This window comes from Trachinotus anak, unplaced genomic scaffold (genome assembly GCF_046630095.1).
Source record: "Trachinotus anak isolate AG129_WGS33_773 ecotype Australia unplaced genomic scaffold, CSIRO_AGI_Tana_v1 ptg000004l, whole genome shotgun sequence".
Lineage (NCBI taxonomy): Eukaryota > Metazoa > Chordata > Actinopteri > Carangiformes > Carangidae > Trachinotus > Trachinotus anak.
In genome coordinates this window covers 17,535,201-17,560,213 of record NW_027273855.1, presented here as the reverse complement: position 1 = coordinate 17,560,213, position 25,013 = coordinate 17,535,201, and the positions used below count along the sequence as shown (strand labels likewise).

General features: G+C 42.5%; 1 protein-coding gene and 1 long non-coding RNA gene across 2 annotated transcripts; both read right to left on the bottom strand.

Annotated features, from left to right (window-relative positions):
• Nucleotides 1-462: 462 nt before the first annotated feature.
• Nucleotides 463-2,232, bottom strand: bhlhe23 (basic helix-loop-helix family, member e23). The gene has a single exon (XM_071476498.1). The coding sequence runs from the start codon at nucleotides 1,899-1,901 to the stop codon at nucleotides 1,218-1,220; it is 684 nt and encodes a 227-aa protein (XP_071332599.1). The 5' UTR covers nucleotides 1,902-2,232; the 3' UTR covers nucleotides 463-1,217.
• Nucleotides 2,233-8,732: 6,500 nt separating this feature from the next.
• LOC139620700 (uncharacterized) lies at nucleotides 8,733-17,410 on the bottom strand. The gene is made up of 3 exons (XR_011690861.1): nucleotides 15,671-17,410; nucleotides 12,803-13,018; nucleotides 8,733-12,302 (listed from the first exon to the last, which is right to left on the bottom strand). It is a non-coding gene; the product is annotated as an uncharacterized lncRNA (long non-coding RNA).
• Between the last annotated feature and the right edge of the window lie 7,603 nt (nucleotides 17,411-25,013).

Genomic DNA, 25,013 nt, shown 5'->3' with positions numbered 1-25,013 from the left:
CCCCACTGCGTGCCAAACGGGCCTCACCAGCCCCATTGAGCTCGTTTAGACTTATCTCTTCATGTCAGAGGCTTCTCATGCGAGAAAAGAAAGTTGCCAAGTCATTTTAGGAGGGCAACTCAGAGGTTGAGAGCTGGAAATCATTTTAGCAGCGTGAGAGGCGACAGTTTGGTTTTTATTTTTGTTTATTATTTGTTTGTGATTTTACAGTGATCTTGCCTGTTTTTAACCCCCTGCGTTAAAAGTAGATTAGTTGGTAGATTAACTGGTTTTAAACTGTCACCTTAAATGTCCACATCCTAATTATAGTCTAAAAAGAAACAATCAAAAAAAAAAAAAAGTAAATTATATATGCCGTGTGCAATTGTGGCTGGTGTTTGTCAAATTACAGTGTGTGCAGCTGATGTTATTAATGTGAGTTTTAAAAGCTGTAAAATGGTTGTTGAAATGAAGCAAACCGGGCCCAGGCATAGATATGTGTTTTAATTATAAAGACATATAAACAATATATGAAATCCATGTTGCAACACAACCAAGACGCTTCTTCCGTGTGAAGGCTGTATATAACCATTAGTATAGCCGGGCTTGGAGCAAGTGATTTTTCCACAGTTGTACAATACAATCATGTGAGATGTGCAATAACTTAAAAAAAATGAATTAATAAATAAAAAAAAAAAACTTGTGAACACATCTTTTCAGAAAATGTATCAGCCAACATCACATTTGTTTTTTGTCCCCCCCTCCTACACAGCATCAGGAGAGTCAGTCGAGGGAAATCCTCTCATAATCGCTGTACCTATTCAGTCTAAATGTCGAGATTAGGGCGCATTTCCTAGCGTTTCTACTTTTCTTATTGTTGTTATTAAATGTTGCATAGATTACAAATAAGAGCTGATGACAAAACATTTCCAAAAAAAAAAAAAATGTACCCAAACTTATAATTTGGACATGGCCTGTAGTCTCTGGAAGGTACAAGTGACAAGGTTTTTGACTTCATCCTATACGAAGGCCTAAACAGATCGTTCTCCACGTAGCGTTTGTTAAATATGGATGAAACATTGCAGCATAATTACTTAACCATATCTTAAGATTAGTATATGCATTCGACTAAAATCGTTTTATTTTTCCACAGAATGATTTTAAAATAACTAGAGTGGGAGAGAGACCGACATGGGTGCAGAACAGGTAAAAGTTCAAGAAAGAGAAATAAAACCAAATCAAGGCTTGTCGTTACAGTGTTTGAAGAGACTCGACGGTGTCCCGGAGTAAGTAGTGCACTTTTCGGCACAGGTGGCGATAGCGGAGCCCGAGAAAGGGTAGACGGCAGCCTGTCCAAAGGGAGCCAGAGCGGTGGGGATTGGTGAAGTTATGGTCTGTCCCTGGTTCAGATACGCCACCAGCCGCCTCATCTCCTCCAGAGCCTGAGCCTGCATGAGGATATAGTTCTTGGCCAGGAGGAGAGTGGCTATTTTGGAGAGTTTTCTCACCGAGGGGCTGTGGGCGTAGGGGATAACGGCGCGCAGGCCGTCCAGTGCGTCGTTCAGGTCGTGCATCCTCCTCCTCTCCCGGGCGTTGATGCTGAGCCGCAGGGACCGCTGCTCCTTGGACTTCTTGGCGAGGGGCCCCCCGGGCTTGTCGTCCCCAAAAGACGAGCCCCTCTTCCGGGACTCCAGGGAGTCGAAGCCGTCCTCGTCGTCGCTGGTGTGCTCCCCGCCGCTCTCGTTGGACTTCGCGGTCTGCCCGGAGAGGAAGTCGGCGGCCGGTGTGAGCGGGAACCGGCCGGGACTTCCAGCACCATGGCCAGCGCCGAAGCCGAAGGCTGACTGGCCGTAGCGCTGAGTCAGGTCGAGGAGCGCGTCGTTGCTGATGGACTTGAGCAGGTTCTCATCGCTGGCGTTCATTTTTCCTCACCCAACAGCAGATTCTGACCAGGAAAAGTCTCTACTCTTCCGTTTCTCCCGCTGTCCTATCGCTTTGTTCCCTCACTCGCTCCCTACAGTTCTCTCCGAGAGTTGCTGTTTTCTAGGAGTTTTCCCCTCTGTCCTCCCTCTCTCCTCTCCTCTGTCAGCTCAGTGGCTCTTCACGGAAGGAGGCAGCGGATCTGAAGCCGAGCCCCTCTACACGCGTTCACCTCCTCTGTACACTGCGCTCCCCCTTGTTGCGCGCAGAGCCCAAGTCCCCGCAAAAACACTTCAGTTCAACCGTGCTCGGTGACACCGGAGCGCTCGTGTGTCTCCCCCCCCCCCCCTCCCACGTCTCGTGGGCTACAGTTTCTCTCTCTCGCGCGCTGCCCTGCTCGCGAGTTAGTAGGAGCACGAGGCCCGCCGGGGGACGATCCGGCCGTCCAATCAGAGGGCGTGTTCATTAACTCGGTGCGCCCAGTCTCGACCATAATAGTGATAATTGCGACGCACACTGTCACCACACACACACACACACACACACACAGCCCCAGCCGTGCCCGTTCCTCTTTGAACCTGTTTGTACAAAGAGCATTTAAATAGCATAGGTCAAATATATTACAGGTCACACAAGCAGAGGCCTATAGGCAACGTGAGCTCAGTGCAAAAACCTTAGTGCAGCAGCATCAGACAGGAAGGTGGATAAGAAGTAGACTACTCACCTGTCAAAAGAAGACTTTCTGTCTGCATCGAAAAAAAACCCCCAAAAAACAGGTGCAGAAAGTCACTGACAGGATGTAAGGATGTTGGGAGATTTGAACATGCCACCTGTTCTGTTCCATCTGTCCAACATCCCAGAAACAATAGGCCAAGTTTATAGAGGAAGTGTCTCCTGACCACCATTCACCTTTCACACTCAGAGTCAGCATTGGCACCAAATGCACAAGGACAGGTCACACTCAGTCACCTTTGCAGGCGATGTAGCATCTTACGCTGACAGCCAGACAGATAGCCTCAATGTAGTTGGTTTATTCAATGCTTAATCGGTTTAACTCTCATGAAAACTGTAGGCTAGCATGAATATAATGTAATTTATTATTATGTGCCTATAGTGCATATAGGCTTAGACTTTCCAGAAATTCCAAAAACTTCAGAGAAGAAAATTATAGTGATTGCACAGATGATAGAAAGTGAAAGTGAGACGTCACTGTGAATTATCTGCTGAATAAACCCCTGTGGCTGCGACAAACGGCTGGGTGTAGTGAATTAGTAAATGTTTGCATAAGATTTCCAATTAGACTTAAGACAAAGAGCGAGTAAAAGGTTTCCTGAGGCAAAGGAACAGGTGTCAGAACCGCTAACAGCAAGACTGAAACTTCATAGTGAAGGTAAGGCTGCCACTCTGTGTCTGGTATGGAGCATTACACTGTGATGAAGTTTCATGTGCGATAAACTACAACAATCTTCAACTGAGGTTTCCACATGACTCCCTGTGACCCCCCTTTAGATTTGTTCTTTATATTCTTGGAGAAGTTGTTGAGGTGATGGTGCCACCTTGTGGAGGACAAAGGTACAAACTTGGTGAGTTGTTTTTTTGTTTTTTTTTTTAGCGGTTTAGATCTCATTTGGTGGTTATTCTTGACTAAATATGTTTTTGTGCTGGTAAATTCATTTGGATGTTTGACCTTTAATCTGCAGAATGATTTATATACTTTGAGTTTGACATTTAAGTGTAGTTTCACATTCATCTGCTGAAGGGGGAAGTTTCTCTGTGTGTGAACCTACAACCAGGATCTTGTGAGATTACAACTAATCTGGAAGCCAATCTAATGTGCAGCTTACAGAACATGTGGATACATGACTTATTTACTAGTTAATTGAACTTTTTCATGTCAAAGCTATATCAGACACAAATTATTATTTAAAGCAGAGTATTTTTTAGATGTCTTAACATATGTCAAATGAGGATCTTTAAGTTAACATGTCAATAAGTGTCTTTCAGTCTGTGTTCGTCAGGGTTTATTTGTGACTACTAATTTGATAATTTAATTATTATCATGTATTCGATAAATGGTTGACTTTTTAGACTTTTCTAAAGACTTTTTCACATTACATGCATCTGAACATGTTTCCTCATTTTGCCTTGAAACCCCACTAATGAAATGACAATCACCAAATTTTAATGATAACTGACATCTGCTGTTTATTGGTAATAGATTAGCTTGGACTGACTTACTGTCATTGTTTAGCTGTCAGTGATTGAGATTTAAAGTAGTTATTGCCTGAATTGTTCAACAGTCACAGGCACTACTAAATCTTCACTGTAATACAGTGAATACAGTTGCATCCAGTTGCACATCGCATGACATCCTGACCTGAAAAGTGCACTGGGTTGTAATTCAGATTTAAACAGTAATGGGGGTCAAACCTTTCCACTGGTGATTAATTGTGATGCATTTGATGCACTTAACATGATACATCTGTTTGTGTGTTCACCAGCGCTGAATACAGTCTAGCAGTGAAGTAGATGGCAGAGAAACACAAAGCAATAACATAAAACTGTGGGAGTGAATATCCAAGACAAAGCTACACAAGATAAACACAATTATCCAACAGTGATCAATAAATACTGAACAATCACCTTCAACAATGTAACTAAACACAGTTTGAAAAAGAAGCTCTAAAAATACATACAACAAAAACCTGTGAAATGTATTTAATATTGAAACTGACATGTAATTTGGTCTTTAAGTAATTACAAGAACAAACTTCACTCCATAAAAACGTCAATGAACCTTTTTCACAGCAGGAGACGGATGCTACATAAAGCTTTTTACAACACACAGCCTCTGGCTTTTGACATCAAAATGTGACATCAGACAAAATTTTACTCATTGATCATGTGCCATTCTGATCATTTTTATATGTGAGATCATCTTAACTCAAGACATCTGAAGAGAGGGGGAAGAATTTTACATCTGAAACACTGAATCACAAACTGCTGCTACGATGGGGTCAAATCTTCAGCATCTGACAGAACAGATGTTTTAATGTTGACAGGTGATGAAAAACACAGGCCATGTCATCAGTGTCATGCATGTGAGTATGGCCACAAACACAACATCTTTCAACAAGTTTCAAACCATAAAAAACAGTTCTCTGGATCATGTGATGATTTTCTCTCTCAGACCCAAGGATGAATGTAGAATACTCGGGCCAGCAGATGGCAGGAAAGCCCATGAGTTGACAAAATACCTTAACCATATAATGGACAACACAGTATTTGTGCATCAGTCAACAAAAACAATTTAGTATTTCCTCGTTTCATTTCAGTGATTTATTTCTGTTAATTATGTCCAATGGATAATGATCTAAAGAATAAATAAAAAAACTTTTTGTAAATAAGATGCAGACAAAAGAAAAGCTTTGATGTCTAAACTGTGAGAAAATGAAATAAAGCTGAAATATTAACTTTTCACTACCCATCTAGAGTGACAAAAGTATCCAGTGCAGGCAATAATGGCACAATTTTACTTCACAGTCAATTGTGACCATATCCCCTAGTGTTTGACTGACAGCACTACACACAGTCGTCACCTTCCCCCGGGGCGAGTGAGCACTAAAAGCTTCTGATTCACAGAGAATAGAAGAAATGTAAAAGTGTCAACACACCAACTACTAATACAAGATGCTTTTAAAGCCTGTGCTGCGGCTCTATGTCGCCATGGCAACTGCAGGCCTAGCTGCCATACAATGGTGGCACACCACACTTGGCTGTGACTGAGTGTGCGCCGACAGGAAGTCTTAACGGTGCAGTGACAGTAGAGGACCACCATGGGGCAGGAAAGTATCTTCTATTGGTGTGAATTTGGTGGCACTGTCATATTTGACAGGAACAATGGATGTGCACACATACACAAATGTGTGTATAAGGTACATGCATGCATTCAGACATGTGGTCGCAAGCATCCGCACTGTACATGTGTTGTATCAACCTCACGCTGTCATCCTCATATGTGCTAATTTTGCTGTATACTCCCGCGGATGCAGTGGAATGATATCATTTTGTAGGAACAGTGTGCGCAGGATTCACTGGGTGTTGATATTCAAAGTTATACCAGATCTTGATTATTGCTAATATGTTGTGTGTCAAGACCCAGCAGGCTCCACACATGAGGGTTCTCTCTCCAGGCTGTCTCTCATATCCTAATTTTGAGCCCCACTCTCTCTGTCTGATTCTCTCCTCCTTTCTCTCTCACACACACACACACACACACACACACACACACACACACACACACAAACATCAAAGTGCTGCTCTGAGTAAAGATGGAACAGGCTCCTTTGATCTCTCCCTGCCGACTCTGATTAATGTGTGGATTTACAGTGCAGACCTACAGGGACCTGGCAGCCATGACACCCTTCTGCTGCACTGGAATCTAGTTTTCCTCGCAACCAATCACAATCCTTGATTTGAATAATTGCTCCAATCATGATGCTTTTTTTTTTTTTTGGTACAGGCACTCTCAAAGAACGAAACAACAACAACAACATTCAACCTTAAGCGCCCAACCGAAGTCTCCAAAATCCCACCGCTGTCACAAATCACAGAACACCATACTCTGTACCTGCCCAATCAGAGAGATTTCACAAAGTCTCTGCTTTGCAAAGCCTTTCCACCCCAATCTAAACCCTTTGCTTCATCTCAGAAGAGAGAGAAAGGTACATGAGATAGCTGTGGATCGGTGTGGTAAATGTTTAATTCAGGCAGTCTTGGCAGTCATTTGCTATGGTGGGTACAGTGTTGGTGTTTGGTGGGAGGTTTGCTGACGATGACGGATCAAATGTTAGAAAAGTTTAGCATCAAGCATCAAAGGAAGTGTTTGCACAGCACACATTGCACATTGTTCTTTGTGCATTGCACATTGCACCCACGTTTCATCACAAGCCAAGCCAAAACAAGTAAACAAAGTACCCGCTCTTCGCTCTGTCTTCGCTCTTTTCACCCTAAACCTTTCTCCTCCAAGTCTCTCCTTACTCCTTATCTCTTCCTCGCCATTTTGTCTCCCCTCACTGCAGTGCAATGCAGATTTTTCACAGGGTGGAGGTATGGTAGAGATAGGCGGGGTCCCATGAATAATTGTTGAAGATATTTTTACTCTGACCCACTTTGGAGTCCCTTTCGTCCCCCTTAAAGGTGCCGCTGTTTTAAGTCAATAGGATGTTTAAACGGGTGCCACAGATGCACAAACCGGTTCGCAGGTGAGTTGTGTGGTCTCGGCTGTCAAATGAACAACTGCTCCATAACCTAACTATTATGACTGAGTAAGCAGGGTGTACTTACCTATATTGTTATAGTGCACCAGCTTTATTGAAAGACACTTTGGACTCGGTGAAAATATTTCTGAAAAACAGTGGTAGACTCTTTAACACTGACTCCTCAAGTTCAACTGACTATACTGTATTTGGGCTGAGTGTAATGTTGTCTTGGCTACGTGAGGATGATGAAATCCTGAAGTGATTTACTTACCGTGACAACTGTGCTGATGCTGCGTATGTGCGTATTGTTTTTTTTGCAGTGACTAAACAAAAATCCATGTGTGTTGTGTCATGGCAGTAGCAGAGATAAGACATGAATTGGAGACCATGAAAGTGTTTGAATCAATATGCAATAAAATTATTAACACTAGGCAATAACAGTTGTTTAACTACCAACAAAACAGCAGGAGCAAGCCAGGCAGCCAGGAACAGCATCCACAGGCTAACAGGCACTAAATTTACTGTCTGACTGTAAAACATGAACACATCATGAAAGCCCCGACGCTCCCCAAGCGGTCTCTTCACACAGGCTGCCATAGGGAAGTATTAAGTGTATGTATGAGAGAATGTAGGAGAGCTGGTATCAGCAGCAGCCAAGTGAAGTCAGGCTGAGTCAAGGATATGAGTTTGTGGTACTGAATGGTATCAGCAGTGGGTGAATGCAGCTATGGTAAGCCCAGGGGGAAAAACGCGTATCACTTTGTTACCTACCACACTGCTTAAAGCAAATTAAACTTTGTCACACAGTACTGACTGAGTTTTTTTTAACAGTACTTAAGGTTGTAATGCTTTCATTTATATGGCTGTAAGTTAGTTTGGTAACATAAAAAAGCCAAGTAGGCAGGAGAGGGTGAGAGCTTCTGTCAGTATCAGACTGTGTGTGCAGCTATTTCCTGGCAAAATTACATATAAGTGCAGATTTGTTAGTTCACTGCTGCAGTTTGTTTGATTGTTAAACTACTTTAAGTGCCTGCCAGTGTTAATTGATAATTACAATGACATGTTGTTTTAAATTCTTTATTGTCTCCGGTTTATTGTCTCCACTCTTCTTGATTTCAGTTTTATGTAGCCTATAAGTTAATATTCTGGAAGAAAAATAAATTCTAAATTTCTTTACTTCCACTCAGTGCCAGCATGCCTTTTAATCACCCTTATGTCTGAGAGATGCACAGCACTTAATACTTAGACAATATGGACATGTAAACAAGATTAAAAACTTGATGATCACAGGGGGTCTCTAACAGACCATCAGTGACCACAAATCTTTGAACATAACATAATATCTTTGAACAATTTGAGTCAGCAAAGTAATTTGCAGTGTCCACCTCTAAACTGAAGGCATCAGCTCAGCTGTAATATAGCAAGTTACTTCCTGTGTAAAGCTTACAAAAAGAGCAAAAGCCACACAGCCAGTCCTGATGTGGCAACTGTTGTGGACAGGTACTCAGCCATTATCCTGGTAATCTGTGCTTTAGGTCTAGTTTTGTATATTGAACAATACAATTAGAACAAGTAACAAACTGAAATGAAAGCGGTCATGAGCAGTGATGTAATGGAGAAACTGCAACTGACTGCTTCAGAAAGAATAATGAACAAACTAGAAAATCGATGATGAATGAATGTAAACTGAGTTAAAGGATTTGAAGCAGCAAAGTGATTCGTAATGTTCATCACAGTGGAAAGAATTGAAAGTGCTCACTGAGTTAAAAGCAGTAAAATTGACAGCAGGTGAAAGGAATTTGCTAAGAAGTCCCAATAGCCTTAAGATGCACTAAATAGCAGTAATTGCACTGATTCTTGCAAGTGCAGACATATGGATTTATCTTGAAGGTAGCCAGTGTTTATGTGGCTGTTTCTCTGTTTGAGACTTTCTGACATTGGTTATGATACTGCTTTATACATGTTAACAGCAAACATGCAGAAACCCATACATATCGAATTATCAAGGAAGAATAGTCCATGAGATGCGCAGCGAGTATAATTTTAGATGGATTTGATGGAGACAAAAGCCCACAAGAATAGCAAAGCTACAGATGTATTTATTGACTAAACCAGTAAATAAAATTCACTTTAATGTTAGGATTGTGCAGAACTTTGTTGTTTATTTTTATTTAATTCTCATTGCACTGTTGCAGTTTCCTTAATACCATGAAAGTCGGCTCCCAGTCCACAACCAAGCCAAAACTGATGAGAGGCTCTTTTATCCACACTCGTCTCTGGAGGACTGAAGAACTCTAGAATAGTTGTGTGAATTTGTTGCCGACCACAGAGATACAAACATGTACAAACACAAAGGAACATGAGTGAAAGCATTTATATTCACAGAAAATGAAAAATAGAGAAATATGCTGCCTGACTGGAAAAAGTTGGTGACTTGCACTCAAACTGCAAAAAGATTTGCTCTAACTGTTGTATGATAATGACGTTTGAGAAATAGGTCTTTCAGGCATTGCTATGGCACCATGAAATTTTCCATAGACACAAAGCTGCTTTGATTATTTTTTTACAACCATCCTGTGACAGTGAATGAGCGCATTGTTGAAACAACACACTTGCAAGCTGTTCTAGCTGCAGTGTGACAGACCTGTACCATAAAGTTGATTTGGATTCAAAACCATCAAAGATTTTGAGCTGAAAATAATTGAGTTGTGTAGAGAATGTGGACGAAACAGAAGACATTGCGTCAACATCCATCTTTGTGAGGCTTTTAAAAAAAATCGTATCAAACCCTGTCTCCAAGAAATGACATTTATATACAGCTAAACAACAGCAAATACATTTCATAGGGAATGTAATCAATGCACAAGACAGGGTTGAAAATCCAGTGTTAGCTGATAAGATAATGCCATCACAGGTTAATGTCAGATTTGTTGCATATATATTTGATAGTGTATGTTTGATTTTACTATTAGGCCTATTACGACTACATATGCCCATCTAAAAGATCTCCATCTTAAAGACTCTGAAGAGTTTGCCAAGTTGTAAGATAGCATTGCTGAAACTGACTTCAGCAATTGTCCATTTGTCCCTCTGGGACTGATAATTGTGTGAACTCTTTTTCAGCTACAGAGGAGATACTTGTTTAGGTTTTTTGCTAAGAATTTGATAAATACTTTTAAGACTTTGAAATGGGGAAACAGCTAGATTGTTCAAAGTACATGTACCAGCTCCTTTGCTGCTCAGTATTTAACATGTTGTGTGCCAGTTTAATCTGCACACAAACCAAACTGTAAAAACACCCAGTTCTGGTGTTATGACAATCACATGCTGTAACTGTTTCTTGGTGAAACAGTTACAGCTACACAGTTAATGCACAGATATGAGAGTGGTATCAATATTCTCATCTACTGTAACTCCAGGCAAAAAAAAAAAAAACTGTGATTAAGCGTATTTCCCAAATGTTAAAATATTCCTCTCAAACGTTTCAGTTCTCTACTTCGAATCATTACTACATTTAATATTTTTCTGTCCTTACCTTCACTTGGATCTGAATGTGTTTTTTTTTAAATTATTATTTTTAATATTTATTTATTATTTATCTCCAGGTTCAAATAATTAAACAAACAAACAAAGAAAGACATTTGTGAAAAATACAGTTTTAACATAACATTAAAGGAGCTGTATGTAAGTTTTGCTATTGCTAAATAGTCAACTTTAGCATTAACAGCTGTTTACTTACCAGCCTAGAAGAAACGTTGCAAGTTCAGCATCATACTTAATTTCTTTACTCACCAAGAGCTTCAGTGGTGGAAAGCAGCGTAGATTATAACTCTAGTTTTGCGTCTATTTCTATCACTTCTTTTCCTCTGTTGAAGTTAGCATGCTTTCACTTTCCGATAGCAAGTCACTGTAGCACCCAGTCTGTTCTGAAGAAGTAGCACTGTCCAGGTGGTGTATTACAACCGCTGGTCTTGTTAACGTAACAATGGCTGAAGCTGTTGGCAAGTGACCGCCGCCGCCACGTTCTCCGGACAAGAAACCACGTGAAGTGGAAGAGAAAATTTACACAGAGCCTCTTTAAAGGGATTTTATTGCTTAATCTGCTTCTGTGCTCTAAGGCCATATGTGGCTTCTATAACAGGGTATAATTAATAGGCTGTGAAATTTCAAGAAATACACACATCGTTATGAGTGATTGAGCAATACGGAGACTTCAGACATGACATGGACTCTGACTAAAAGTCTTGACACCAGCCTTAAACTTAATGTATTTTGTTTCAATTGAAGTATCTTTTGGTGAAAGGAGCTCAGAGGTGATATATTCTCTTTTAACACCGCTCTGTTGGAACACATACACAACTGCTCATAACAAATGGGATATTCATAATGCAACAGTGCGCAGTGAACTTAGGCACTCAGAGCGATTTTTGCAAAGGCTACAAAAAATAAAAAAGGAAGCTGCGAGATTTGAACGTTTTACATAACTTCATATTTTTGAGAAACTGTTTGGAGCCAGACACATTTCAAGCCTTTGAATTTGGAATGTTATTGAGCTGATCTCAAAGCAAAACACATTCTCTTCCCATTGCTTCTTCCCACTGCATCTTTATCTTCTATTTCTTCTTCTTCTTCAATCTTGTTTTTTCGGCTCTGTAATGATTTTATGACATTTGTTTTCTTTCTTGGCTGTGAATATAGATAACAACAAGCAAAGACACACTATAAATGCAAAACTGACCCTATGTGTGTTCTGCAAATTTAGAGATCTGACAGATCCTCTCCAGTTTCCACCTCACTGCTTCTGTTATCTGGCTTTGCTTATCCTTTTTTCCCCCAACTCTGCTATATTTCTCTTCTTTGTCTCTCTATGCAATCTTTTTTTTTTTTCTGCCTCCAACTCCCGTACATGCCCTCCTCCACCCCCATATTCTTCCCCATATTTCGCAATGTGAAAAGTCACACAGAGTTTTCCTTCTAGGGTTTTTGCGGACAGGAAGTCCATATTTAATGAAGTGACTCTCTTGTTAAAATGCTTTTAAGTGCTCCTGTGCAGGGCTTCAGGCTGGAGGGGAGGTGAGGAGGCGGGGGCTGAGGCTTTTATTTATTCATTGGGCGGTTCAGTGCCTCTTCCCCGCTCCGGCTCTGTGAAGAAGGAAGAGGATTAGAGGAATGAATCCCCCTCCCCAGCACACACACACACACACACACACACACATACACACCCTTCCTCCCGCTCCCCTTTGCTGGCTGTGCTTCCTCCCTCGGGGGACACCCCTGCGTCAGTCCACATTAACATCCATCAGAGCATGGTGCTCCAGAGAGGGACGAGCCTCTGTCCCACTGAGTCGCACATACATGCATGAATACATGTAAGCACACGCAAACTCACGCACACCCACATACACAAATGTGCAAGGCAAGTGCACAAGCAGGAACATGCACAGTATAGCAGCAGACACATTCTCAAACCAACACTCCTCAAATTTATGAGTCACGGACCCCAAGTGTCTCCGTCACCCCACTGCTGTTCCCGCCTTGAGCTGTGCTCAAATTCAGTTTTGTTTAGATTCCACATTCAAACTGGACTTGCTTCCAGTGAACCCCTCAACGTCTGAGTTACACAAGTGCAAGCTGTCCCTTACTTGATCGGTAGGTGTATTTGAACAAGTTTGAACAAGAATCTTAGGACTGTCGGGAAACCGAGGGAGGAGAAAGGAGATGGAGAAGAGGAGAAAGTTTCTCCGAGTGAAGGCTGAGATGGTGCGTTGCGCTGATTCCTCTCCTCTTTGTGTGAAGTTTTGTCTGCTCCCTCGTTATCACTCCTCGCTCGCAGAATGGGAGGGGAGCTGAGACTCAGGCTGGATGAGAGAGGCATATCATTAACCAAGAGTGTTTCTACAACAAAGCGCAGACTCCATCAAATCCCACTCATTCCCACACACTGGTGTCACACTCATCATTCTCCTGCACTGAACTGCTGTGTGAAAAAAAATGCCCTCATTTGTCAAAGGCACATATCATTTTTTTTGTCAGCAGGCCTAATAGAAATTCCTTTAATATTTTCCTCTTTCAAATCTTTTAGAATTTTGAAGGTCTAATGCTCATATCTAAAATTGGATTATATTTGTTAGGGGCTTGACTGATGTGCATGTGTGAGTGTACGCTTGCGCGTGTGGGTGTTGGGCGCATGTGAAAATGCACGAGTCTTCATTGGAAGGATTCACTGAAGCCGTGTGGAGGGATGCAGACTGTTTCTAATTCACCACGCTGACCTAGATTCCAAAATCAGGCACACAAAATGAGAGATGCTGCCCCATGTCAGCGCACAAACTCCACGGACCAAAGAAAAATGCATTAACCTCTGCGTTAGAAGATCTCTCCTTTCCATTCATCACTTCTTACCTTGATTTGATCCATTCACACCAAATCGCATATCTGTAATTCTCCCCTTTTTTTTTCTCATTTCAGAACTTCCCCTCCTCCTCTCTCATCCTGGAATCTCACATCAAACTGAAATGTTAAAATGCAAATTCATTTTTCCAGCTAGCTCAGTTCACACAAACTTATAATTGGATTCTGGCCTATTAATATAAAAGCTTTCTTCATCCTCATCATTCGATCTCATATTATAGTCTTTCCGCGACACACATGAACCGGCCTCATTCTACGATAAGACGTACAGAGGAAAAGAGACAGAGAGGCAGAGGAGGACGGAGAGGACAGTCGCCTCATTAGCGTGGAAAAGTGTCTTACTGGATCATGGAGTAAGGCCAAACCAAGGTAAAGCAGTTAACACGGGTTAGGAGCACAACGGAAGTGTGCACATCTGCCTTGTTCATGTGGGGTCAGTCGTTTTCCCACCCTCTTCTCTTTTCCCTCCTGTTTCCCCTCAGCCCTTATCAGCTGCTGCATTCCAGCTAACCTGAGAATATTTCTGAGGTGGATGCAAGACGCTTCGCTCAGAGAGGCAGATGGGATGGAGATGCACTCCGTGACCCGGGCTAACTAGCATGTTCAGGCTGAGAAACAAAAGGGACTGATGCCACCAAACGACAGAAAGAGGAAAAAAGAAACGGAGGAGCCGATAATCAGCGCGCGACGGTCGGGAAAGAGACAGACGGCCTGAGAGAGAGCACCAGATGCTGTGTGGGAGGGTTATTTAATTGATGATATCACACCTCTCTTTCCCTCTTTCTCTCCCTCTTGTTCTCCCTCTTTTCTTCCTCCAACACACACATGCATGTTCACAAACACACACACACAGACACTAAGACTCGTGCACACCGTATTTGCCCTGTCACCTTCTTATCCTTGAATGACACGCCGCCCACGTTTCTCCCTGCTCTGTTCTGCCCACCTTAGGCTCCCCGGGGATTTGCGAGGCCCGTAGTGTGAGTGAACCCACAAAAACAAACTTGAATCAGTCTCTCCCACCAGAGCGACTTCACAATGTTACATAGATGCCTTAGCTAAGATTATGATTAAGAAATGAGCTGGTTGTAAATTCATGTAGCAACAACACACACAAAGGAAGAAAAACAGCTCAATTATATGTTTTCCCTGCTCTCTGCATTAAGTCATTTGAAATTATGTAACAACACCAATTTGATGCATAGTTTGAGGAGTAGGAACGTATCCACAGCTCTGTGTTACGCTCAGCCGCAGTTCCTGCTCTCTTATGACACTGTGCTTCTCTACATGCAGGTAGAAACTGTTCCACATGCTTTCTGCTAAACCAGAAAAGCCCCAGAAAACGAGTCTCATTAATTAGCTTCTCATTTGTAAATGCAAATGAGCTTAATTAAAAAATAGACTCTCCTTTTGCGGGCTTCAAAGGGAGACAGTGAGGCCTAATCAGGAGGTTTGTTCAGCTGTGGCACTAATGAGACATATTTGGCCTAACGAGGGAGCGATGCCCTAATTTGTTTATGCTAATGATATGAAACAGTGCTTGTCCTTTTGGTGTATCTGGGAAGGGATCAGTCACACACACGCCTCTGTGCGATGTACCTTCAGGGTTTCGTTCAGTGTTGGCGAGGTGGTGCAGCGGCCTTGCTGAATTGTTTCAGTAGGTTAATTGGCTTAATTAGCCTAATAGAGATCATTGGGGCGACGACTCAATGTCAAGGCATATGTGGGTTTCTGAGGCATTTTCCATGCAAATATTGTGCAATGAAAAAGAATGAAGGAGATGTAGCTCCCATGGCTGTGACACAGATGTCAGATTCACTCACTCAACCTTTTTGCTTTAAGTGTTCCTGGAGAGGTAAACTAAGAAATACAGCTTCAAGTCAAATCCCACAGCTCAAAGCATGATTGCGCTTTATTACAGCATGGCTCTTAATTTCATTGCTGTCACTATTTTGTAATTGTTATTTCAGTAACAATAACTTCTACGACTCACCACAGTATTTGCTAAGAACAGAGCATTCAACAATGTCACCAAACAAAAGTCCAGCTGGGCAAAAATACAAGTTAGACAATGACACAGGTTTTAGAGCTGCACTTACCAATTGTTGATTTCATTGTCTGTCACTTTGGTCCAGGCTGAAATATCTCAACCACTGTTGGATGGATTGCCATGACATTTGGTACAGACTTTCATACCGAAATTCATGGTGTCCAGAGAACAAATCCTACTGACTGCAATTCCCTGTCGTTTCACGTTTAACATTTTTATTTCGAGTCAAGTGTCTCAACAACTACTGAATGGAATATCGTGCCTTCAGGACGAATTGTAACAACTTTGATGATCCCTTAACTTCTCATTTAGCGCCATCATAAGGTCAGAACTTTACTTTGTCCAATACTTTTGATTATCACAGTCCCATCAGCCACAGCTGTACTTAAGGTTTGCTGCTAATTAGCCAATATTAGCATGCTAACGCACTAAACTAGATCAGCACGTTAATGTTGCCATTATGTGCATGTTAGCATCCTGACATTAACATTTAAACTTGTTATATCAACAATAGAGCAAACAAATACATGTTGCTCGTTCTGCTGAATGTGCTATTAAGCAGTTACGGACCTGTTCACAGCAACAACTCATATATTATGTAATTGTTGCATTTTAAGCCTGTGCTGTTGCCCCCAAAGTGGCCAAAAACAACCTATGCATGCATCTTTAAACAAGAGCCCAGATTGGAGAGCAGTGTTTGAGTTTGCAATGAGGTGTTATGTTTCAATTTCAATGATAATTTTCAGTTTGAGATAATCTGGCTAATCATCAGACCATCTGACCTTGTCGTACAATGCAGTCATGCTCCCAGAGCTCAGCAATTATTGCAGTAATTACTATGTTGTCATAGACGTAATGACCAGAACCCAAGAAGTAATAAATGGGAATTATCCTTTAAGGCAGTGTCACTTTAACTTTGTGTAAATGGAATCAAAAGTGTGACTGTGCCGTCCTTGATATTTATGAAGTCATATCCCTCTTATGTCCGTTCCTATTAAGGTATATTTGTGTGTACATGTGCTTTGGTGCACACTGTATGTGCATACATGTGCGTGTGTGTGTGAGTGACAGAGCTCTCCCCGCTATTTTGTTCACTGTTGACTGAGTGTGAGGCCGAGTGAGACGGCAGCATGGCTGGCCCTCACTGATAACTAGGCACAGGCAGAGTCCTGTGCGCTGTGCCTCTATTCAAAACACACATGCACGCATGCACACACACACACACACACACACACACACACACACACACACACACACACACACACGCACGTTAATTAATCCAAAAATGGAAGGGAAATCGAAAAAAACCCCACTGTCTCCACTTTTAATTGGACTGACTGTCGTCCAACCATAAAGAGAAAACAAGCTCAATCATTCTCCTCCATCTTGTCGCTTGTTGAATTATTGATAGACGTCGCAAACTGCGCTAGAAAATGAAATGGGGAAGGAGCACTGGGCTGGAGTGTGTTTGAAAGTAGTGATAAAATTTGATTATTCATGTGTGATGCATGCTGCGTGGATTCTTGTAACAGAGTGAGGAGGAGTACTGAGTTTCTCCATGGTGACTGTAGAGAACCTGTATGTGCCAGACAAGCCAGCTGGTATCTTGTTGTCCAAGTACACAATGCTCCAACAAAAAAAAAAGAAGAAGAGAAAAGAAAAGAGAAAGAGAAAGGAAAAATAACTGATGTAGATGAGGTAGTTAGTCACAGGACAGTCATTATTCAATCACTGTGTAAATGCTCATCCCTTACTAACCATTACACATTGCCTTTCTGACCCTTTTCATCTTTGCTCAACCAGTTTCACACAGTATTTGCCCCCACCTCCCGTATAAACCCTCTAAATATACTGTAATCATCTCTTCATTTTTTCCCTGCATTCTGAATTATCTGTTCTTAGTGAAAAGCTTTTTTTTTAGATATATATATCAGATTGGCTTTTTTCCAACAGTGGCTGACATCTGCGCTTTCTGTTTGTCAAGATATTTGCCCTCTCTGGCTCAGGGTGACCAGAAGCAGCGGGGTCTGTCTTCTTTATAACCGAACTGCAACACCTCTTTAAAAATCTGAATGTAGCTAAAGCCTTGTTGTACAAATTATATTATAATAGGTGATCTTTATTGTGGCATATTAGACATGCTTTTAAGTCCCCTATTATTGCTAATAATTAAAAAAAATCATACTGTATGATGGAATTTTTACTGTATGGTACCATAGTAGAAGGATGAGAATATTTTTTGACCTCCAATGTTTTGATACCTCAACCAGATAATGAGGATGGGGAAATCCCTGAATGGGCTTCTGTACTTTGACAGTGACAAAACATGTTCGACTTAAACTTCTAGAGGCCAAATAGAGACCTTGAAATATTCCCCTCATCAATTAATCTCCATTCAATGACACACTGCTTTACTTAGCCAACCATTCAGCCTCCTCTGGCTGCTATAATTGTCCCAGTTAATTGCTTTTCAACTCTCTTTGATTACAAGGTCGGCTCTGAATGGCTAGTATACATGGCTCAAAGTTGGGTGCTGCTCGCTCTTCCCTCGGTCCCTTCCCTCCATTTCCATCCACCCCCTACCCCCTTGGTCACAACAGGTCTCACCACCTCCCCCTCTCCTCTCCTCTCCAGTCCTCTCCTCTCCCCCTAACCCTACAGCCCAAGGTATCAGTGTTGTCGCCAATGTGATTTTCACAAATCTATTCGTCACTGGGACATGCGTATATAATGGTGTCTGTAAACTTCGATATACTGAAAGACAATAAACCTGTCCACTTAGAGACTGCCCATAGTAGAGAATTAAAAACTGAACTCTGAGGGGAGCAGGGGAGGAGTGTTACAGTTTCACATCGTCTGTAGAAATATGTTCTACAAGCAGAAGAAAATTTAAGGCAAATGTTTAATCTGCAAGCAGAGCTGTAATGGCTCCTTCTATTTCTCACATTATCAAAAATGGGTAACATTTTACTTTAAGTCTCCCTGTTTAGCATTTAAAAGCAGCGCATAAACATTTGATACATTTGATAACAATAACTGTAATGCATGTGTAAGCAGATTTAAGTGTTTATTAATGTATTTGTCAGCAACTATAACTCCTCCATGTGGACCATCATAAGTAAAACACAGTCATAATAAAATAGAATATATCCAGAGGAAGCTATAATTGTTGACACATATTGTATCTTGTAATACAAAATGTCCATATAGCTGCATACAACTATGTAGTGTGTTTTAAACTATTTATTAGTACATCTTTGTGTACTGCTTATAAATAATAAACAGGGCATAAAGTGTTAAACAAAAATAATACACTTTCTTTAAAATAAGATTGTTATTTCACTGTAAAATGACACAGGGAAAAACACAGAAAAAACTGTATGAAGGAGAAGATGTATTGATGTTAGCTCTTGAAAAGAGCGCTGCTCTACAACTGTCCCTGACAATTTATGTACTGTTGAGGTTGGTTAAGGAAGCAGAGTCCATGATTGGAAAGAGATGGGGGTTGGTGTGTGTGTGTGTGTCCGTGTGTGTGTGTGTGTGTTGCTCCTGCGTCTTTCTCCTCTCCCTCCACAGCTCACACGGAGGCGACAGAGTCCCTCTCATTACTGAACAGCACAGCCCCCAAACAAAGGCTCGCGCACTGACAGTGGCGCGTGTTCAATACCGATAACTAGTGTGGCCTCTCATCTGAATTAGCATGCCGTGTAGGCCTTGACACATATTCACACCAACACACATAGACACACACATGCAGGCACAGGCATGCATTCAAGTCCAAACACACACACAATAAAAATACATACATGCACACACATTTAAAGACACACCCTTATGTGCAATTATTCACACAGGCACACACACACACTCATCCTGCAAACTCTTGTGTTGAACAGATAGCGAGCACCGGATTACTCTGCAGCGGCAACTTGAATATGCATTCAAGCTTTGCGTCGTCAGCATTGGCTTTTGTTCTCCATGTGGGGAAGAGCCACACAAAGCCTTTTCGACATCAAAGACACAGAACAACAGAAACAGCAAACTGCAAAACACTAACTGTGGTTCTGAGGGATGCTGCCGGGTTGCTGCACAGAAGAACCATGCAAATAAGCAACGCAGCGTTATTTCTGCTCCACTTGAATGTAGCTCTCTCCTCATCTGGCCTTCTGCATGTTTCACACCTGGCTGGTTAAATGTGCTACTGGGCCTGGAGGTGTCTGCTGAGGGGTGAACAGCAATGAGGCAGCGCAGGTGCTTGCACACTCAAACACACGGATGCACTTACCAGGCTGACCTTTGCTTTTTCAAGTTCATTTCAGACTAAGTCCTCGTGTTGCAAAATATAGTACCATGCGGTGTAAGACAAATTGTATCTTGAAAATAAGTAGCCAATAGTCCAGCTCATTTCTATAAATAAATACCTTTCTCCTTTTATGGAAACCATGTGGTAAAAGCAGGCAACACAAATGTTACCCCCTGTCGCGACTAATTTCTGCAATGTCTCCCTGTCACACAGTCACAATGGTTTGTTTATCTTGCTGTCATATCTCTTTGATGCTACGTTGCTTTCTGTTGTGATTGGGCCAACAGTCCCTACATATACTGCAGCTAGATGCAATGACAGCAGGGAGCAAAACGGGGGAGCCTTTAAAATGTTTTACGTCCCCGTGCATGCAGCCGCACACATCAGTAATTGCATATTTGCGTCGAGCATGGGAGATTTTTGCCCCTGTGCGTTGTACTATCTATATTTCAAAGGACACTTCAACACGGGTGGCAGTGACCCGCTTTGCAAATGAGTTCGGGCTTGAGGATTATTTACCAAACAGGCAGATCATTTCTCACGCTGATAATGTGGGGGAAACGTGAGGGAAGAAAACATGGAAGAGGAGGAGAGGAGGAATAGAAAAGTGAGGAGAGGTGGAGTGCAGGACAGAAAGCCTAAAATATGCATGTCATCATGTGGATGACTGATAGCTTTCTGTGAAAGCTTCTCTTGATGCGCGTGTGCGAGGCAGGCTTCTAATTGAGCACTGCTGCCAATCATATGTGCTCATAGTGTGTGTGTGTGTGTGTGTGTGTTACATTCCCCTGCTGAAACATCTAACACACACACATACACACAGAGAGAGAGAGAGAGAGAGAGAGAGAGAGAGAGAGAGAACTCTGTGTCTTTGATCATCTGAGTGAGACTGTTCTCACCACGTTCTAATTAGCTTGGTGTTAAATGCAAGAGACAACAGAGATCAAGCAGCAAACCCATAAGATGATCAGTTCACACTGTGAATGTGACTATCACCCTAAACTATCATTACCAGTCTGCAGGACTAACCATCTATCAAGGCTTACATTGCAACAACAAAGAGACATGGTGATATGTTCTGTCTTCTCAGGCTTTTGTTGCATATCCTTGTAACCCTCTGGAAAAATAAATCTTACATGTTGGTACCGTTTTTCATCTCAAGTGGAAACATAAAAAATCAAACCAGCCAGAGGAGGAAAGAAAGGACCCATGACTGTTAACGGACTGCAAAATTCAGTCTAAGTAACTATAGTAACCATTTTTGTGTGGATTCATGTCTTCAAGTTTATAAAATAAGTGAAGCACATCACAGAACCACCACTGTGTTGACTCGCTGTGCAACAGACGAGCACTGAACTGCTTTGGATGAAGAAACTGTTGTTGAAAACGTTGATTTCAAGTTAAAGGTGTTTAAAAGAGGTTTTGTCTGGGTGTTTATCTATATCAAAATAAAGATCACAGGTTAAAAAGAAGTCCCAAGGCCTCTGAAGGCTCTGAATAAAAAGGAGCACTCAGTGCAGACATTTTATGTTTTCACTAACCCATAATTCTCTTGACCTCCATGTGAAAACAAGTTTTTCCATTTGAGTGCCACACACACAAAAAGAGATGCACCTGCAGACTTCTTCTGTGCTTCATCCTGCACTTCCCTCTGCTGCTGGCCCACTTCCTCGCCACATGCAAACACAAGCAGCTCAAACAGTAGTAATATCAGTGTCTCCCACCTCACCGCCATCCTTTATTACCCCTCTTTTTCTTACTCTCTCTTTCTCTCTCTGTCTCTCCCTCATGAATAAACATCCCTTACATTCACTCAGTGCTGGCATGAAATGGCCACACAGCCCCTGGCACACGCAGGAGTAATGCCGCAATCATTATTCCACTGCAGTGGTCCCACACAAGCATATTTCACCAATCATGTGGCTCTCTCCCCTGGCTTTTGTTTGGATGACTTAAACAAATGATGTGGCAGTGAGGAGGGCCTGCGTACCACAGCTCCCCCTGTTAACACGGCAACCGTTGACACGGACACAGCAAAATTTGCATAAGAGTACGCTTGAGTGGTACTGGCAATTCCAACAGGGGTCCGCAGATTTTTCCCTCCCTTTCTGACAGAGGGTGGGGTTGAGGGTAGTGGTTAAAATGGGGAGGGAGGGCGGAGGGGGGGTGGGGGTGGGGGGGGTTATTTTTGGTTCTCCCGCTTTTCTCCTTCCTTTCATCCTGTTCTCCCTCTCTCCTGTTCTCTTCTCTGACTGCCAACTCCTCTTTTCTCTGGGGTTTAGTGTTGAATTGGAAGTAATGAAAGATGCACACATGCCATGAGGCTGACTGGGCTTTCAGCAATAGAGATGGAGGAAGTCTATTTGGCAGAGCTATTAAACACATACAAGACAATGGTGGCATCTAAGAGTCAGGCCAGTTACAAGTGAAATACACCTCCCTGTGTAGTTGAACTGATACTGAATGGCCACATAGGCAGCTGTAGAAGCACTGTGTATGCATGAGTAGGAGGAAATAATTGTTTTTAATTACATACATCACTGGTATGATTATTTTGAAAGTATTCCAGCAGCAATCACTGGATCATTTCAGAATAATGGCCTTGCTAAAGATGATGGCTGTGATGAGGAAAAGGAGGAGGATGTTTAATAAAGTGACATTTGAAGAAGGGCGATGACAACTATTGTGTCGATGAGGGCGATGATACATTTAACAAGGGCAGCGCTGCTGATGAAGGTGAGGAAGAGGAGGATAGTCATGATCATGCTTATTTCTGTTTTGGCTTTTTTGTTGATGTTAATATCTGAAAATAGATCGAGTAGTGCTGCATTCAGAGAAGTTAATCAAGCAGCCCGAAGGGCCACTGCTCTGTCCTTTTATGTGCCTATCTCCCTCCACATTTCTCCAATCTCCATCGCTTTCATTCGCCTTATCTCGCCCTTCTTTAATCATAGCATATCAATGTGACTGATACATCTAAGAGATCTGTTTGCGTGCTGTTCACTTTGTGAGAAAGTTCTATTTGAATTCCATGAATTTGCTCCAGCCTGACTTTCAGACTTCTCACAGTGAGAACAGCGGCTCACAAGAATACCAAACAATGAAAACAAGCCACCATATCTTCCCAAACGTTTGCAATGCACGTGCGCAGCTTGGTGTGTTTTAATATGTGTTTAGAGGCACCGGTTACTCTGCAGAGTCCTTAGGGTGGGTGTGGCACACCACCGTGCAGAGGTTGTCTCCATGGTGATAGATGTGGGGTCATCTCCATGACGATGGATCGGAGGGGGTGTTGGCCGCCAAGGTTGTGGACCAAGGACAAGGCAAGAGTGATTGCAGCCACCCAGACAGGAAATCGAAGAGGAGCACTCCAAGGGGTGTAGGGGTGGGTGTACGTGTGTGTGTGGGGGGGTGAGGCGGGGCAGGGGGTGAGTGGGGGGGGGGGGGGGGTCGAGGAAAAAGGTGCAATTTCACAAGCCAAATTACTTCTGGGATGGTGGAGAGAAAAATATCACAGCAATAACAGCATCAGGGAGGAGAGGAGGGAAGGAAGGGGAGGTGGGGGAGGAGCAGGAGGCAGCAGGAAGGAGGAGGGAGGTCCCAAACAAAAGCTCAATTATCAAAGTCATCAAACATGCATGCTCACATAAGCAAATAGAGTGACACCCTATTACCTTGATGCCACACAAACTTCCCAGCTCACTGGAAGGAATTTTCAGAGCTATCTGTCAGAGTTTGCCTGTGATTTTCCATGTGGTTTATCAAGCTCGGTTTATTTCTGAGACTGATGCCGGCTGTGACTAGAAAATATTGATTGGATTGTGCAACATGTTCCACTGCAGCCCTACTGATTTCTTTTTCTGTTCTCTCTCTTCGCTCCTCCTCTGCTCTCTGGCGATTCCACAACATTAGTATGTGGAACAACGGCACATCAGTAAATTGTTAACAAGAACAGGCACAGTGAATAACTGACGACGACAACTTCAAATTTCTGCCTCGCTGCCTTGTTCTCTCGCTGCTCAGGGTTTCCCCCGTTGCATTTTCTGTCTCACTCAGTATGCCCTCTATTTTCTGTGCATGGGTGTGCGTGTGTGTGTGTGTGTGTGTGTGTGTGTGTGTGTGTATGCTTGTACAGATGAGTGTCTGTATCGGCAGGCTGAGTGCATTGAATCATTAAGTCCACAGTGCCACTGTGCCCATTGCCTCATTGCACCTAATTAAGCCCCTTTTGTTTCCTATCAATTAACATTGTAATTAAAACTAGTCGTGCTTCTGTTTACCCAGACTCTGCTGATTCAGGGGAAATGACACACCAACAGTGTATGCAGGAATTCAGCTACGCAACACACATGCACGATGTACATGTACACATCAGTACAAATGTGAACATGCCTCTGATACAGTAGACGCACACATTTTCTCACGCACACTTTTGCAACAGCAGGCAACTGTGGGACATTTTAAAGGGAAGCTCAACCAGGCCTCAGTTCACTCAAGAGTGGGATGGAACAAGGGGTGTTGATGGAGCTGGGAAATGAGAGCAGGATCCTTTGGTGTGTTGGTGTGTGTGTGTGTGTGTGTGTGTGAGTGTGAACCTCTGTTGAGTCGTTAACAGAACCAGGGGATTCACCTCCCGATAATCTCACACTAATCACCTAATCCTCCATCCCTCAGGTGAACAGACGGAAAAGGAGTACTTGACATCAAGTGGAAGCCTGACATCACACAAACACACACACACACACAGAGTATATATTTATTTGCGTGGATGTACACACAAACAAATGAATAAGTCAAATGAGACAAATGAGTGCCACTCCACCCCGCCCCCGCCAGGCCCATCCTCCTCAACATGCCAATGTACATTTCACCAAAAAATATACACCCTATCCTCTTGTTTCCATGGCAACTGACCGTAGAGCTGTGGGTATATGAGGCAGCAGGCGGCAGGCGAAATCACTGGAGTGAGAGGCGTACCGGTCTGTCACCTCAGCCTCCCCAGAGAAACAACACATAATACTGTACTACTGTACTCTCTCCTCTCTCTTTCTCTCTGTGCAACTATCACTACAATTTACAGGAATACACC

Excerpts from the sequence above, each read along its gene's own strand:
- bhlhe23 (XM_071476498.1), bottom strand. The coding sequence starts at position 1,901 with ATGAACGCCAGCGATGAGAACCTGCTCAAGTCCATCAGCAACGACGCG.